Source organism: Misgurnus anguillicaudatus, chromosome 13 (assembly GCF_027580225.2).
Source record: "Misgurnus anguillicaudatus chromosome 13, ASM2758022v2, whole genome shotgun sequence".
NCBI classification, from domain to species: domain Eukaryota; kingdom Metazoa; phylum Chordata; class Actinopteri; order Cypriniformes; family Cobitidae; genus Misgurnus; species Misgurnus anguillicaudatus.
In genome coordinates, this window is record NC_073349.2 from 3528156 (window position 1) to 3546930 (window position 18775).

At 37.5% G+C, this 18775-nt stretch overlaps 1 protein-coding gene across 3 annotated transcripts in view; it reads right to left on the reverse strand.

The window, feature by feature from the left end:
* The window catches only part of LOC129430791 (alpha-2,8-sialyltransferase 8F), a 59824-nt gene that overhangs the window by 26060 nt on the left and 14989 nt on the right, over positions 1 to 18775 (reverse strand). For all 3 annotated transcript variants that reach the window (XM_055188330.2, XM_073874853.1, XM_073874854.1), the window contains exons 3-4: positions 4692 to 4778; positions 111 to 255 (exon numbers count right to left, since the gene is read on the reverse strand). In XM_055188330.2, the coding sequence (XP_055044305.2) occupies positions 111 to 255; positions 4692 to 4778 (232 nt within the window). The remainder of the gene's footprint in view (positions 1 to 110; positions 256 to 4691; positions 4779 to 18775) is intronic.

Genomic DNA, 18775 nt, shown 5'->3' on the forward strand with positions numbered 1-18775 from the left:
GCACACATAAACAGATATTAGAGCCGATCTGTAGTGTTAAAAGAAAACAGTTTAGCAAATACTGGTATATACTACTGATAACAGAAATGGAATAAAGGTATCACTCATACCTCAGGAAGCATGTTGTAAAGTTCCTTATTTATTTGATAGCTTCGCTTTGAGCTCGTCTCATATGTAATATTCTGATTGACAGCTGTGTTCTGCTTTGTGTAGTATAAAATACCTGATGCATTACAACAGGCGCGCAGTCTTGCTCTGTAAGGAGAGTCAAAAAGAGTAAGAGAAAATGTAAATTCATTCATTTGGATGTGGGTATATTGTATTACTTTTGTAATGTAGCTTATATTTGAACAAATTAGTTGTATTAAACAGCAGAAAAGGCGGCATTCCAGTGTACCAGCATTATGACAGGGCTCCTTCTCTAACTGTTATAATGGAGAAAGGTTTGCTACAGTACATTTGGATGGCATTTAAGTGGGTTTACATAAAAAAGCCAAGTGCACAAGTGTACAATACAATACATGGGTCTTTACAGGATCTTTACTGGGAGGTCTGTGAATGCACACCAGCCCTAGCGCCAGGATGGCATAATTGGGAAGGGGGGCATTTTAATCCCTTGGGGGGGCTCCACACTATACCTTATTGTGACTGATTCCCTGCTCCTTTTCATTTATTTATTTACTTATTTATTATGGCTACCTATATTATTGCATCTATTATACACATTTGACTTTAATTATTACATCACCTAACAATCTTATTATGCCTGATAATCTTGATTTAACTCTGTCATCTCTTACCTAATCTTAGGCGAATGGCTTCAGCTCGCAAATGAGTGTTTCAGTAGAATATGTATAATCTACGAAGCGAAGACAAAAATTACCATAATCACACTCCTAAACCTTGTCGAAAGTCTTCCAGAAAAGTTGTTATAGCTGCAAAGGGTGGGCCAACTCCATATTAAACCCTATGGATTAAGATTAGGATGTCATTCAGGTTCAAAGGCAGGTGTCTCAAACCTTTTGGCAGTGGTTTGATGTGGTTTTACGGGCATACCTTGCGGAGGCCATGGTTTTACTACAGATCAAGTCTGACCATGTTTTTGGCTACAAATACTATAGTAAATCATGATAAATTTAGTAAGGGATGTAGTGTATTGAGTTGTTATTGAATTCTGGTAAAAGTGCTCGTTGGCCATTGTAATAGAGTTAGAGTTTGGTTGGCCAGCTCATTATCTAAGAGAAACAAGTAACTGTGTTACAGTTTTAGTTTTGCGCCGTAAAAAGCACTAAAGAAGAACTGCCCAAACTCTTATTTGTGTTTTTGTAATCATTAGCTACAGTACCAACACAACAAGGGATGAGTGTGGTCAACTTATCAATACTTTGTGTTTGTTTACAGACGCCATTACTCCGTCACATGGTGTTAGAAAGAAGCACAAAGGAACGACTGGCCAGTGGCAGTGTGTGTGTGTGTGTGCGCGTGTGGCCGTTGTGTGTACAGTTTGATGGAAGCACACATAAATCACTCGCGCCTTGAGAGAAATTTCAGAGACACACATACACACGTAAATAAGGATTAAGATGTCATTTTTGCTGCACTTGGATAAAACAACTCAGTACAGCATTGAATGCAGAGATTGGATCAGGGATTGAGGGTCCATTGACTGTAGGGTTGGGTACCGAACGTCAATATTTTTATGGTATGGAACGAAAAACTCAGATACTTTGAGTATCGAAAAATGATTTATCTTTCGGTGCCAAATTTCGGTTCCAAAACCAAGCGGCTGTGTCTGTGTGAGCCTGTACTTGCGTGACTCATTACTTGACGCACACACGCAGCCCAACACTGCTTACAACACTGCTTACAAGCCTGGCTCGTTATTTAAAACAAACTAAAATTCCATTTAACTGGTTTGATAATTTCACTTAAATGAAATACATTGAACACGTTTTCTACTCATTTTAAAAATCCCAAATGTATTTAATATTTTGATAATTATGAAGTTGAGTGTTGTTTACAAAAAACAAACATGCATACAAATCTTTCCAGTAAAACTCAGTCACCCATTTAAATATTTTAACTTTTTGTCAAAGTTGCAGCTATAATGAATCCACTTATTTAAATACTGTTAGTCCAAGCTAAATACCATTTTACATTTCATAAAATAAAGCAGTCTTAATTATATCCTTAACTATTTTAAAGGGGCCATGGCACAAGACTTTTTTAAATTATCAAATAAATCTTTGGTGTCCCCAGAGCACATATGTGAAGTTTTAGCTCAAAATACCATAATTTATTATAGCATGTTTAAATTGCATCGTTGTAGGTGTGTGCAAAAATGTGCTGTTTTGGGTGTGTCCTTTAAAATGCAAATGAGCTGATGAAATTCAAACACTGATCACAATGATGGTGGTTTGTTGTAATTAAAACTCATTTGTGTTTTAAATGGCAGTGCTGTGGTTGGATAGTGCAGATTAAGGGGTGGTATTATTATAATAAGAGCTCCATACGACATTACAAGGAGAGCCAAATTTCAACGACCTATTTTTTCACATGCTTGCAGAGAATGGTTTACCAAAACTAAGTTACTGGGTTGATCTTTTTCACATTTTCTAGGTTGATAGAAGCACTGGGGACCCAATCATAGCACTTAAACATGGAAAAAGTCAGATTTTCATGCCAATAAAAAAACTGATAAGTGTGTCTGCTGGCGCACCCCTATCCAAAAAGCACAACCAGTTTTATTAATAATGTTACCCCGAGTGAGAAGTGTTTTCCAGAATTTGTTGAAAAATAAAAGGTGTAAAATAAAAGTTTGGTGTTTAATGTATTTTTGTTAATGTTTAAATGGATTTTAAAACACATGGTATCGAAAAAGTATCGTTAGGAACCGGTATCGAAATTGGCACCGGATCGAAAGATTTCAAACAATACCCAGCCCTAATTGACTGTGGGGTGTGAGCTATGCATATGGATCTTGGGGGTGTGGCGATCTCTACTCATTACAGGTAATAAAGTAACAGGACAAAGATGGAAACAACTCTTTAAATGGAAAGTTAAATGTTTGTGGCCATGCTTTTTTATTTTGGAAGGCGTTATTATGTGCAGAAAAATATAATTAAATGGAATGTTCATAACTGTTAAAACACAAAGAGAATAGATGCATCGTGTGCTCAGCACATATTGAATTGCATCCATCCAACAGCTAACTGAGACTTTATAAAATCATATCTTTAAAATAGCCTACTGTTATCTTGTGTGCGTGTGTGAATGATGCGTTTCATCCGTCCGCTTCACCTGTGGATTAAGTCAGTTTGCAAGTAAATTACAGTGTTTCTGTGAACTTAAAGATCTATAAATGTGCGTTTGTTCCTTCACATGAAGCTATAAAGCTATTGAGTGTAAGATAACTTTGATTATAGTGAATAAAAACGTTTATGGTGCTTTTATAATACTTTGTCGTTTTAATCGCTTGTCAGTAACAACCATGGGTAACGCGCAGTATCGGAATTGGATCAGTCCTGTTAGTCCGATATCTGATCCAGCAAAAAAGGCTGAATCGGCCCCGATACCGATCCAGAATCTTGAATGGTGCATCCCTACTTTCTGGTTTGTCACTCTCTGTGCGGTCTACCTGTTAGCCTGGACGGCAGCCCAGAGGTCCAGTTTTAATAATATAGTCTGATTTATTTTTGCAGTTTGCTTTGATGATGATTGTGTCATGAGCTTGTGTAAGTTGCACTTAAGAACCTCACAACAAGGAAATGCCACACAGTTCGCTAAATTTCACTACGCAATCCTGTACTGTAGGCTAGCTTGTTTTTATTTGTGCACTGAAGCCATTCGCCTGAGATTAGGTAGTTGCAGTCATTGTATAAATTCAGTTAATGAATTTGTTATAAAAAAAAAAGTATAGGACTTAATTTAACTCTCCAATAATGCTTTAGTTTATGTCAGTTAAGAAAACCTGGGGAACATAAATTCTTTCTGGGGGGTCACACCCCCCTTTGCTCATAGATCCGTGTCTGATGCACACGCAGATTCCGGAAAAACATTGGCTGTGTAAATTAACCAAAATCCAACGATCTATGGACAAATCCCTGACACATTTTTCATGTATTTTCTGTAGTCTGTCAATGAAAAGGGCTTCTATTAAACAAGCCAAGTAAACAGGGCAACAGTGGCAGGAAACCAAAACTCCAATGGTGTATAAATGGAGAAAAAACCTTTTGAGAAACCAGGCTGAGCCAGGAGAAAGATAGTTCTCCTCTGACACATTACAGCTGCAATCCATAACCTTTTTTTGTTGCCTTGTCATGCTGGCAAGCCAAACACTAGAAACATTGATCATGGTCGTCAAATGCGACGTTGAAATACAACCATCACACCCAACAACACAGAGGTGATAGAAGAACTTGTCTGAATAAGTGGCTGAATGCCATCTTTTAAATTCTCTCTGGCCATTTATTAAAAAAATCAAAGGTGATTGGACCTCCCAAAAGCGTTGCTCCAAGGTTACTTCATCAACACAACGAAAGAATTCCAGAAAGGGAATAATTTACCTAAACAGTTTATGTAATACAGCTAAGCAAACAGCTAAGTAGCTAACTCCAAGAAAAATATTTCAGATTTTGTTTATTTATTCAAGAAAATGTGATTTCTGACAGAATGTGGGGTGCTGTACATACCTGTTTAGCTCTTTTTGGGTGATATTGGACATTGGTGGACACCTCATCAATGCTGAGAGATCCTCAGTGAAGTTCTTGAAATCAAATCTGTGACAGTAGAAAATAAATGTATTAACTGTTTTTTTTTAATGCACTATGGCTCTGTTGTAGAGCACAGCTTTAGGAGCACAAAAGGTCATGGGTTCGAATTTAGGGAACACACACTGATAAAAACCGAATACCTTGTTATCCAATGTAAGTCCCTTTGGATGTAAGCGTATGTCAAAATATATACATGTATTGAATATAATTTTTCCCTAAACTGCTTTTCCCTAATGCAATGCTATCATGCTAACACAGAAATCTGTTCTCTATTGATATTACAACATGATAAGCCATACACACACAAATCACAAATATAAGATTTAAATAATGTGATCTACTTTTTATGATCTATTGCTTTCCTCCTCTAGGTGTTTAGGACTCACCTACAGTAAATTCAGAAATAGAGATGAAATGGAAAGTATGTCATCAAAATGTGAGGTGAGAGATTTGCTGAAAAATAATCCGAATGTTGCATTGTTTGAGAGGACAGTTCCCAATACCCTGATGTTGCTCATCTACCACATTCTACGCCTCCACAGTGCGATTGTGCTGCTTCCTGTTTTTTCCCACCCTGTCCGATACTAAAATTCCTCTGTCCAGCTGTTAAATGTGCAGCTTTAATTGTAGTTTGCCAAGTTGCAGTCACAATAGAGCTGCACGATTAATCGTTAAAAGATTGTGATGTCGATTTGACCCCCAAACGATCTTAATCCAGCATTTCGGCGATTCAGTTAATTATATTTTCAAGGAGAAAAGACGCAGTCTCGTCAGTTCTCTCGACAAAACGCATCTTATTCCGGATCTTATCCCTTCCAAAAGGGTTTTTAGCACAGGGGGAAACACTGGCTGTGTCCAAATAACCACACGTGCTGTCTTTGCACTTGACCACTTGACTACTTACATTACGTTTTCCTGTATTTGGCCCAAGTATTCTAGTAGTGGGCGTGAAGATTAAGTGTGCATGTAGATTTATTTCCCCGATGGACGTTCACGCCACCAGCAAGAGCGTCAAAAAACGCTCTGACACTCGAATGCATTTTCTGGAATCCTCTCAAGTGGAGGCTTCCGTCTTCCAATTGGTTGCCGCCAATTATTTAGGCTACTTAAAATGTATATTTTTTTCTTTTTTCTTTAAATAAAATGAATATATAATCACTCTACAATTAACATTAAATGAATTTAAAAATTATCTTTACTTATCTGAAACTTTCAGAAGCAGAATTCTTTAGACCTGTAAAAACTAATGTTAAACTAATGTTCAGGGGTTGTACGTATTTAAAATTAACAAAGTTCTTGAGAATCGTGAGAGAATCTTGATCTTTATTTATTCTCTTTTTATACAGAATCGTGCAGCTCTAAATCACAATGGGTTCAAAATTGTATGATGTGTCTATTGTGTGAGTATGATGGGTTTCATACTAAATCTTGCAACTGGACAACCTTGGAATAATATATTGATGTGGTTATTATTAAAACGGGAGTGTTGACAGGTATGCGTGGTATAGATGCAGGATTTAAGAATCTGATGAAAGTAGCCACGTGGTACTCGAGGCCAAGGTATAATATTCCCTCCCACAAACACTTCAGAGACGTGGTAATTCCCAAACTGTATGAAGAGACACGGCAAGTAATTGTCAAAGAATTGTCTGAAATAGCCTACATTGCTCTTATTTCAGATGCATGGGAGTGGGAGATGAGAAGTGTCAGTTGTTAAGTTTACTTCAAAGTAAGGAAAGTTTTAAGCAGGTCACCATTTAGGTACAGATATTTAATACAGTTATTTAATAATTATAACAAGATCATTATGTAATATTAGACACCAAAAAAGTGGAGAAGATGATCCTTAATTAATTTTCGGGTCTGAAATGAACATAATACATTAAAACCTTGAACGTAAATATAAAAATGAACACTTTTAAGAAGTTTAAACTGTGATTCTGTGAAACACACGCAAACATGCTGAAAGAGGAACTACTAAAGGTAGGCTAGCTTGTGGATCGTATTAAAAATCATCAGAACATCAACATGGTTTATTGCATTTGGATCCTCACCTCCAGATGAGGTAATAAACTGGACAAATGATTTTAATGTTTTTTAGTCACATGTTTGTTGTTAACTCTCCGGATTTTATTGTGTTCTGTAGCTCTGCTCCACTCGTTCACTTCTCCACAAGGACTTTGTTTACAGTGTCATGTGTGAGCTACACACACTGCAAGTAGGGCTGGGTATCGATTCAGATGTTTCAGATCAATTCGATTTCGATTCACAAGCTATCAAAACGATTCGATTTCGATTCTCAATTCAATTTTCGATTCCGGTTCTCCGGTTGGTTTTTATACTTGATTCTCGATTCAACTCAATGAATATAGATTTAATACAAATACCATATTAATAAAAAGAAGAATGAACAGCAGTTTACAAGTGGATAATTAATAAAAAGAAATTAAAAGCCACAACACTATCGTTGTAGTCTTTCTTACGAAATCTAAAATGCTTCCATACCTCTGACTTTTTATGTGAAGGTGGCATCAACGTCGACGAAGCACCTGAAACCGCCATTTTAAGCACTGAATGAATGAATGAAAGGCTCGCCTCTCGCTCCTTGGTAACATGGCGCAAGGCAAAAAAAGAGGGTGACATCTAGTGAAGAAGACTAGTAATTAGATTAACGTTAATCTTACATTCAATGTTTGCGGAAACAAATATGAAAAAAAATCTATTCTGCTCTTTGAAAATCGATTTTGAATCGACCGCGTAAAAAAACTTTTTTGCACAGCCCTAGTAATCATCAGACAATCTCTGCAAAGATGCATATCAGAACAATAGATGGCAGAAATAAATGATCTGAGTTTGTGATCTAAGAAGAGAAAAAGATGCTGCTGTGCTCAGTGCTGCTCATTGCTAAAAGGCATCGCTGAGGCACAACGTAATGTAGCGTCTGTTCATGCTACACCGCTACTTACTGGAAAAACTATTTAGCTACTGTTAAAGCTACACTATTTTAACTCTTTCCCCACCATTGAGGAGTTATATGAAATCAGAAAGTCTAAAAAATAAATTAAAGGGCACCTACATCACCACAAATTGTTTGGGAGATTAAAAAAATTTAAAGCCAACTTCATCATATTCAATTGTCAGACACTACTGGTACAAACTGGATCAAGTACATGGCTGCATGGATTCTATCAAATATCAACAAACAAATATATCTAAACCTGACTCTAAATCTTATAATGGAGGTGGGGTTTTCATTTTTTAGATGCACAATGTTTAGATCTGACACAAACATATAAATTAACATAAAAATAAGTCACTGAGCGCAAAAGGTAGGTTCTGCCATGCTTAACTCAGTCACCCTGACCTAAACCTTATAGAAGATTTGTGGGGTGAATTTGAAGGTTCTGAAAAGTTTGGTATGAAGGAATGTCAACTGATCTCTTCAGGTGTCGACTTAAACATTAACAGTATTAACAGTGCAAATATATTTTTACAGGCTTTTTGTTCATATTTAGGCAATGGTGTCAATAATTCTGAGCATGACTGTGTCTTAGGGGTGTAACGGTACGCAAAAATCACGGTTCGGTGCGAACCCCGGTTTTGAAGCCACGGTTCGGTTCATTTTCGGTACAGTAAGGGAGAAATGCAAACATTAAACTGCAGGTTGTTTATTACTATAAACTTTTTTTTACAATTTGTTTACACTTTTTTAAACACTTTTTATTAAAATATAACATATAAAATATATATAAAATGAAAAAATAATAAAAAAATACTACTGCAAAGTTCTTTTTTACATTATTTTATAACAGAAGGTAACTCTTTTCTTAACCTTCTCTTAAACTTTTTCTACTAAAACCTTGAACTAACAAATTCAATTCCTGAATACATTTATGAACTATTAGCCTACATTTTTGCCACCAAAAATGTTCTGTTTTGATTTATTTTGGATTGTTTAACTCACAGTATTGAATTGGCTATGTACCATCTCTGTATAAAAATAATATTACTGCTCTATGTGTAACTGCATAGCAAGCAACATGATGATATACTTATTATACACTCATTTTGAGATTAGTGAGTTGCATACCTAGCCATCTTTGATCTTTTGCATGTTTCTCCTAATCTTTGCTTGTGTCGTCAATGTAAGCTGTAACGAACCCCTCCGCAGCTGAGTAACAGCTGAGTAAGCCCGGGTTACAGCTCTTCTCTGTCCCGACCAGCTGATCGCATTGTGACAATGATATGATTGACGTGAGGTGCAGATGAAAAATCTGATCACGCATTCCTTATTCTTGCTGTCACAGAAAGCGCGTCTCATGAATGCGTAGCAACGAAAGACGTGCATCCTCTCACTCACTTTTGAAAGAACAAAGCAGCGCGTTGACACGCGTTTAACATGCGCTTTTAGATACGACACGTAAACGTTTACATCAATAATCAAATGGATATACAACTAAGTAAATAAAAATCTTTCTGCAGTCCGAATTATGTTATATGTTTGACAGAAGACTTGCGCTGAACGCGGAGACTTCCGCCACTTAATATGTTCGTGCGGAAACGCACGTATTATGTTCCGCACAGGCGCACACAAAATGCTTTCGGTGCACGTGTGCACCGTGCCGAAAGCCCTGAACCGAAACGGTCCGGTTCGAATACACGTACCGTTACACCCCTACTGTGTCTTGTAAAAAACATGGTTTTACTACAGTAAAAGTATAGCCACCATGTCTTTGGCTAATTGCAATTTGTATAACCACATTTTTATTAGAAATATCATGACTAAACTGTCATGTTTCCTGTAATGAGACAATGGTAAATTTGTGGTTACAGTGGTTTTACTACAAATACTACAGTAAAATCATTGTAAATTTTGTAAGGGAGAGGGTTGTCTCAGATATATTTAGCATGAAATAAAATGTTAAAAATAAGCTTTGAAGTGAAAAAATAACCTGTTAACTGCACATTGCTCCTCCCCTGCAAGCAGACACTGCAGTGAGCGAGCGATGGCATGACAGAAAGACACAGGAATATCATACAAAGTTTCTTTTACTGCTGTCAGGTTAGTTTACGAGTTCACATTGTTGTGCAATCAGATAAGATAATAAAGCGTATTTGGGGTGGTGTACATGTGCAGGGCTCAGAGGTCAGAATTTTTGCCTGAATCATGATTGGATAATGTTTGTGCAAATTTCATGCTTGCGATTTTAGCTCATTACAGTATTAACATTTTATATTTTTTTATTAAGTGTTTAAAATGATAAAATGTCACTTACATCATTTCAGACATTCCAAGCATTATGTAGACATTTATCTTTTGTTTGATGACAAGTATTTGCTAAGTAATAGTTAAATTTGTGAAGCGTTTCAGAATAGACCGTATCTGTCACGGTTGTCAACCATGGTCTGTGTATGTGTTTGTATTTTGTGCTGATTGTTGTCACCTGGACTCATTTACTTATTACTATCTCATCAGCGTTGTCCATTGAATCCTGTCTATTTAATGCATTGTCTCTTTTCTTGTTTTTGGCTGGATCATTGTCATTTGTTTATTATGCCTGTTTCTGTTTGTTTGTTTAATAAATCTACATGTGAACTTGCATTCGCCTATCTGCACCATGACAGTATCATGATTGTTTACTTTGTATTGCCAAAAACACAACATTTTGTTTATATTCTGAGTCGACATACACAAAAAAAATGACACACTTGGTTTTAAATTATGTAAAACTCATATCTGTATGTCCAAAATCAACTGCGTATTTTGAGTCTATTTTGCACTAAAAAGTGTCCGTACTACGTTGACCGCAAACGCTATGAGTGATCTGCTAGAACCTCTTCCGTCATTTAAAAAAAATCTGCGTCCACATATCCTCTTACGCATTTCTGTTTTTAATGGGAAAAGCAAAGATGCACCAAGGCTTGAGATTTTTCATCTTTTGATGCTTCTCCAACAACGTACACACAACAAGCTGATTATTGCACATTTACTGAACAACGACGTTGAAGTATACACGAAAACCATCACGTAGCCTATGGCGTAGGTCCTACACAAAAGTGTAAATCGCCCTTTACACCACCACCAGGCTGAAGCGTTAATACAAGGCAGTATGGATCCATGCTTTTGTTTATATGCCAAATTCTGACCCTAACATCTGGATGTTGCAGCTGAAATCGAGACTCATAAGGCCAGGCAACGTTTTTCCAAACTTATATAGTACAATTCTGTTAAGCCTGTGTGAATTGTAGCCTCAGTTTCCTGTTCTTAGCTGACAGGAGTGGCAACTGTTATTGTCTTCTGCTGCTGTATCTCATCTGCTTAAAGGTTGTTGGGGAATTTTTACCTTGTTTAACTTATACACATCAATAATAATAGTATTAACCCAAATACAGTTTGAAATGATTTTAATGTCTTGCAAGGGCATTCAGTCTGCACCATTAAGGTGTGCAGAGAGAAGTCAAACTTCTGCTCTGCGCTCACAAGTTTATATTCAGCTGCTTCCGTTTTGCTAACCACACATACAAGTACTGTACATAAGGTTTTTGCAGCTCTTTCTACCGTTGTACAAATCATTAAGTCTGAACAGTGAGACCGTAATTTTCTATTGCTATGTCACGTAGCCAACAGGCCGTGGCCTGTCGAAATTTAAAGTCAATACAGAATAATGTAGCTTAGTTAACTTATGCAACTCTTAATAAACAGCAACAAATGCTCAAATCATAAAACTGTAAAAATAAGTAAAGATTAGGGCTGGGATGGTTGTAATTGCGGTGGTTTGCACATCACAAATTATGAAAAATATAAAGTACAATATCGCCCAGTGAGATGTCTTCAGGTTCGTGTTAACACAAACAGCCAGCAGATGTGGAGTTAATGCACTTTTTGCAAAGAAGGCAACTGATATATCAGTGATGACCAGCTGGCTTGGGGGCGGAACAATGAGGCAAGATATTGGCCGTTTCTCAATCCAAAGACTGTAGCCACCGGAGGTCGCATTTGCAAGCTGCATACGTCATCAAGACTGTCTTATTTCATAACATTAATAATTACAAAGTTGACTATTATTCTTTGTTAATCATACATTGTTGCAATATGCTTATGACTTGCAAATGTCTGAAAATCATAAACCAGGCTTGATGACATATACAGCCTGCATATGCGACCTCAGCCTTCGGATTTAGAAACGTCCATTTTCTCTTGGTCACTCAAAGTTGCGAAAAAGTATCAATCTGCGCTACCACTACACCACCGGAACGCGTTTTCAACGCGGCTGGAAACATTATAACCCCAAAAAGGTTTCTCACTTGTGTTGCATGACTGGAAGTGCTACAAAAAAGACGCAGATATGCGCCGATCCCCTGGGTGGTCCGGGGCTTGGCTCAAGCAGCCACCGAAATGGCCAAGCATATACGCACAGTTACTTCACATGTCGCGTCTAAAACCACGTGGAAAACGTGACACTTCATTTGTGTTAAGAATTGAACAGATGTATTAAATAAAGTGGCCGGTATGTGTAGAATATATGTAGAATACCGATATGTGAATCCTAACTTACCTCGTGTATCGATTCGATTACGGTTTATAGGGTTACGATTCTATGCAGAGATGTTCACAAGTCTCTGAGCTCGAGTCCGAGTCAAGTCTGAAGTCTTTGAGCTCGAGTCCAAGTCAAGTCTGAAGTCTTTGAGCTTGAGTCCAAGTCAAGTCTGAAGTCTCTGAGCTCGAGTCCAAGTCAAGTCTCAAGTCTCGTTGTAACAAATAAAACTCTAATAACAAATAAAGAAATTATAAACATTTATAAAAAAGAACAAAGTTGCACATTAAGTAAGGTCTAAAATTAGCATTAGGTACAGAAATTAAATTAAATGGATAATAACACTGTCTTTATTGTACAAATTAAATATTATTATTATATTTTTGAGCAATAGACGTGATTTTCTGTTTGTCTTGGGTTGTTTGATTAACATAAATGACACAGACTTAAGTAGGTTAATTGAGGTTACTGTCTCTTTATTAAGAACAAATAAGCCCAGATTGGTTTCTGACTGGTTTCTTAAGACATAAACAAAAATGTTTTTATTAGAAAAAGAATACTGTGAGATCATTTTGTGTGTGTGTGCCCTGTCAAGAAAAGAAAGATTTTATGTTGGCTTTTGAAACACTTCTCTCTGTATGTGCACTACTGAGGGCACTGAAACGCGTGTTCAAACACCGGTGGAGCGCTTCAGGAAGAAGATGCAGCAGTCGCTTCACATAAAAACGTTACATTGTTTTTCATTGCTCTATTCAGCAAATGTATGTTAATGGACTACAGTATGACACAAAGTAGCGCAACTCTGAACCTGACTGGAGCTGGACCGGACACACTTACTGTAACCGCATGTGCGTACAGAAATCTGCTCAATTTAGCGCCTTTTTGCGGTTAAATTGTTTAACCATTTAAACAATTGCAAGCCTTAGAAACAAGTTAATGATAAACTTACCCTATTTAAATTGCATATTAATCCGCGAATCGCATGCGAGCCGAACCGCGGATCCGTCACAGCACTACACAAAGCATCAGATGAGTGGGACAGCAGCAGCCGGTGCATTCGATTCGCGGCCGCGCGCGCGGAGCAGATACGTCACGTGTCACGTCGTGGGCAGGTTGTAGGTAACGGAGGGAGGGGTATGACAGCGAGCTCATCAGACGTTTCCTAAAAATGAACATTGTTCACGAGTCGCGCGGCTCGAGTCCGAGTCGAGTCTGAAGTCTTTGAGGGTCGAGTCTCAAGTCGAGTCTGAAGTCACTGTGTGTGCGACTTAAGTCGCACTCGAGTCTGAGTCTCAAACTCGAGTCCCCATCTCTGATTCTATGCATTTTGACGTTTAATTCCAAAGAATTATAATAATAAAAATATGTAAAGGTGGTCACACACCAGTCTTTTTTAAAGCCATACACACTATTTTCTATACACACAGGGGCGGGCATTCACCGTTTGTCGATGACACTACACAAGGTTGACCAGTCCTGAAATCAAAATTGTGTCCCGCATTTCAATTGTGACTGTTTTTATTTATTATTATTGCTTTAACATTTTATTAAAACTTTATCTAAATTACAATTGTGCATCACAGCCACTTGCGCGATCAAGCCAAAGCAGAAAAAAACAGCAACAGAAAAAAATGTATATAATGGTAGCTCACTTTATTCATCCCTGTCACCAGTGCTTTCGTGGAGAGAGTGTTTTCTCTCATGATGGCTGCCTAAACAGAGATAGGAAACCGAGCAATGTGGACCCTAATAAAAAGTGAACTTCTTGTAAAAGTAAACTACGACTACACATGTCAGGAGTTCTACAAACACGAAATGAATGAAAAGGCCATACTCGAAGCTGCCAGATCAGATAAAAAATATAAATTCAAGATGCCCTGAACCCGGTAAGAAAACACATTTAATCTTTATGTCTTTATAGAGGGATATGTGTGTTTATTTGGAAATGTGCTTTACTGTGCTGTTAAAATTAGTTGGTATAGAACCTGTACCAAATTATTCAGCACATTTATTAGCATTTTTATTAGTCTATTCAGGATTTATCTCTCGCTCGTGTCCCTCCTTGTCACGCTTAATAATGTCTGCTGTCCTGCTACAGCGCCTTTGTCAGGTGGTCACCATAGACTAAGGTGACCAGATTTTTCTAATGAAAACCGGGGACATTTCCTAGTTAAATGGTGAAAATATCATTAAAATCTAAATTTTTGTTATCGATGAATTAAAAAATGGGGACAAAATGTTTGTTTTAAGTTTTCTTTTTTTATTGCTGTGGGTTCACTGCAAAAAATGACTTTCTACTTACTTAATAGTATTTTTGTCTTATTTTCAGTACAAATATCTAAAAAATCTTTAAACAAGATGCATTTTCTTGATAAGCAAAACCCCTAAGAAAAATGTAGCTTTAAGACAAAAAAAATAAATTTAAGTGAATTTTGCTTAAAACATGCAAAACATATTTTTTCTTGAATTAATAGTGGTAGTTTTTTTTTTTGCTTGTTTTAAGCACAAATTTGATATTTTGGTCTAAAAATTAGACTTATATTCTTAGGTCATTTTGCCCATCAAGAAAATGCATCTTGACTTAAGAATTTTTGTATTTGTACTAGTGTTGGGCGATATGTCCTTTTTTCAGATCGTCCTATCGTCAGCCTGTGAGATCGGCGATACACGATATTATCGGGGGGGGGGGGGGGGGGGGGCGGGGCAGTAGTTTACTCATTTTTTATTTGTTAATTTTTTACTCATCATAACAAGTCACTTGATGGGTGGACAAAAAAACAATAGCAATGACCGCAACCTTCTTAAACCCGATGCCATTAATGCGAGCGCGTCATTAAAACCCTATCAATCATGATTACTTAATAACTGTAAAAACATGCATCTGCGCATGCACACACACGTGCGCGCACATACAAACAATTCAATGCATTGGTTTAGTGCTGTTGCAGAAGGCTACACGTGTCAAGCAGTGGTGCTCTCAGATGAGACTTTAAACGCATCGGTCCAGCGGAACGCGATCATATTTTAAACACAATCATATATTAAACACGAGGGACGTGTTGCTACAACTCATTGAAATGCATATCATAAACAGGATTAATACCTAATCATCTGACTTTGGACAGAGCGCAGCTCTCTGCACGTACGCGAGAGTGAGAAAGAGGCGCTAATATGCAGCGGGTCATATTTTAAACAAAAAGTAAAGTTTGCCTCAGCTCGCATGAAACGCATTAAACTGAACAAATACATAAGGATTACTACTTTAGTTTATGTTTAGACTTCAGACAGACGTGAGCACATGAGACAGAGAGAAGCGCAGCTGCTCATGACGCGGCGCGCTGGATTTAGTGGTAGAAGGAGACCAAGACGCGCGCATTAAGTACAGGTACGTGCAAGAAGATATTCTCTCTTTACAAGCTGTCCGCGTAAAGTGAAGCCCACAAACCCTCATGTGAGGAAAAGCATGCATTGTCAGTGTTAATGTAAAACTATGATGATAATAATAATAATAATAATAACAATTCGCCAACTATCGTCATGACTATCGCCATGAAAGCCTGCCATTGGCGATATGTCTGAAGATCGTCGATACACGATACTATCGTCTATCGGCACAACCCTAATTTGTACTGAAAACAAGAGAAAAATACTAATACGAAAGTTATTTTTTGCAGTGTTTCTAATTCAATTAATTGAACAATTTCTGTAGCCTAAAAATCTATTTTCTCCCGTTTTTTACACAAGAGACATACCTCATCAAAAATGACTTCTAAGGTACTACTTCAGCTGATTTCATAACATTGTAAATGTGAAGAACAGAAGGAATAATGCAAAATGTAAACATATTTAGCCTACACAAAACAAATGCTCCGTAACATACTGTGATCAGTTCACTTTATTGGTTTATTATTTTAATTTAACATGAGTAGTTAGTACCTTAAGCCCCCATAACTTTAACTGTTTTCATATCTTATGATAACTTGATTGATGATAATGATGCTTTCTCATGTGTCTCGATCACTGATCTATATAAATGACTGGATTGCGCATAGAACGCTTAACGTAACAGCGTGAGGTGAAGCCAGCGCAGAGTTCGAGCCGCCATCTTGGTATACCCAACCGGCAGAGAGCGTCATTGACTTCCATTCAAAATCATGTTTTAAATTCACCCGCTTTACAGCGTATCAGTCACGCAAAAATTTTTTTAGGATATGTGTATGTAAATTAACTGTTAATTCTGGTGTTATTTGCAATGTTTATGTTTTAAGCAGGCAGGAAAATGGATTTATAAAAACCGTTAAGGTGAGTGTGTCTGCTGTGTTCTGTTAATGACACGGATATAAATAAAGTTTTTTTTTTGACATTCAGCTACACGGTCAGCGTTATTTCTCTAAATAAGTTTAGGTAACTTGTAAGTTTAGATAACATAAAACCAGCAAATTATTGCATGCAGTGCAAAGTATGATTATTTATTTAGATTTCAGAATGAGCACGTTTGTCATTAATACTATATATGCTGCGGTCTGTCTGCTGTTCTGATCTGATACTGTAATGAAGATGAATGTATAATAACTGATTAAAAACTAAAGTGTACAACTTTCAGTAAATAACTACGTTTGAGTAAAGTGATGTTTTATCATTAAAATCTGATCGCGTCCATTGATTTAATAGAATGTTTGGGTATACCAACATGGCGGCGCGGTGGCTTCACAGTTGTGACGTCATGCGCAATCCAGTCATTTATATAGATCAGTGGTCTCGATGTAAATTCTTCATCGCTAAATCAGTGGCGTGCGCAAGTAATAAGTAGCTCGCGGCCCCCTCTGCTGGTGAAAATAATCATTACATGATTGCTCCGGTCTGGATTACATGATTGCTCCGGTCTGGTACTACAAACGCTATGTTGAGTGGGTTTTTCAGTGTATTTGCTGGTTGTTTTGGACCTGCTGTAAAACGGGGACATTTCCGGGGACAGCTTCAGTCAGGGACAGAACACCCCAAAAACGGGACTGTCCCCGGAAAACGGGGACGTCTGGTCACCTTACCATAGACAGTAAAAGAAATGGGGTGCATTTCCAGGGGGTCAGCGTACTGCGTAGACTTAAACTGAGCTTGATGACGTAGATGTCACGTGAGCAACCTGTCTGACGAAGACTTGTAAGTCTTCTAAAAGCTGTGCCAAGAGAAATCTGAATCACCCATAGACAGTTAAAGGAACGTTGTTGAACAAATTTGTCCCTTTGCTTTTATGAACTCTCTATGGGCTTCTCCCTTGACTTTATGCCTCCACGTCCTCCCGATTGCCTCATAGACAGTAAATGATTGCCTGCGAGCTTCTCCTCCTGTCCATACGGTAATTTCTCTCGTGTGCAAATGTTTGCTTTTTCCGCGCGTCTACTCCGCTCTACACGCGTGAATGCATTCAAACTGTTCAAGCGGCAAACTAGGCTCGGTAGACGCGATTTTGACGCCTGAAACGTGGTTGGTGTAAACTTAGCATTAGGTTCCGAGCCTCCGAGTTAAGGTATACAGCGTCTGTGTTGTTCCCAGATGGTTCTGTCACAACCGAAGACTCCATTTCCATGGTTACTCTAACAGAACACCGCGTCAAAATAAAAGTCTCTCCGAAAAATTTATTTAAAAGTCATTTTGGTTACATTTGGCAATCTTTAAAGACATGTTTACTGATTGTTGAGACACTGCATGGTTTGCTTTGCCCCTGGCCCACAAGTGTGTCACACGAAGCTGTGGGCTGGGCTACAAAAGTGTTTGTTGTATTTGGGTTTGGGGAGGAGTTTCAATTCTACTCTGATGTCATATTTCAGCACATTCCAGAACCAACCGTTTTCTTGGCTTGGTGCCAAAAAACTGTTATATTTCAGTAAATAAGAAGTTTTTAGTTTTGAAACTTGCAGGGTGTTTATTTAAGTATGATGATCTCTTATATAACAAATTATCAAGTTAAAATTGATTGTTTGATTCACTGCTCCTTTAAAGGGTTTTCGTGAAGGGTTATTAATAAGGTTTTTTCTGCACTTTAGATCCATTACTCATGTGCGCAAGGTACACAGTAGGTGGCAGTAATACTCCTAAGGAGTGAACAGCCATTAAACAGAAAGAATAAGAAGACATGTTTTGCTTAGCTCAAATGTTTGCTGGAGAGTGAAGTTGCTATTTTGGATTTACCATTTCAGTCACAAACCAAGGATTGTAGATTATCACATCAATTGTATTTACACCCCGGAGAACACTTGGACTTTTTGAAACTACATGGTGTTGCTTTAACAGTCTTGAGTTTTATTGTGTTGAATTTTTGTAAATACCTATTTAATTGGTTTTACTTGTTTGTCTCATAATTTTAAAACTTTTAATCGTACACAATCATATCTCACCCCATTTTTTTTCTTTGTAACTCGTTACACAGTATTAATCATTAATGTTTTATTGTTTTTAATGACAGGCACAGTG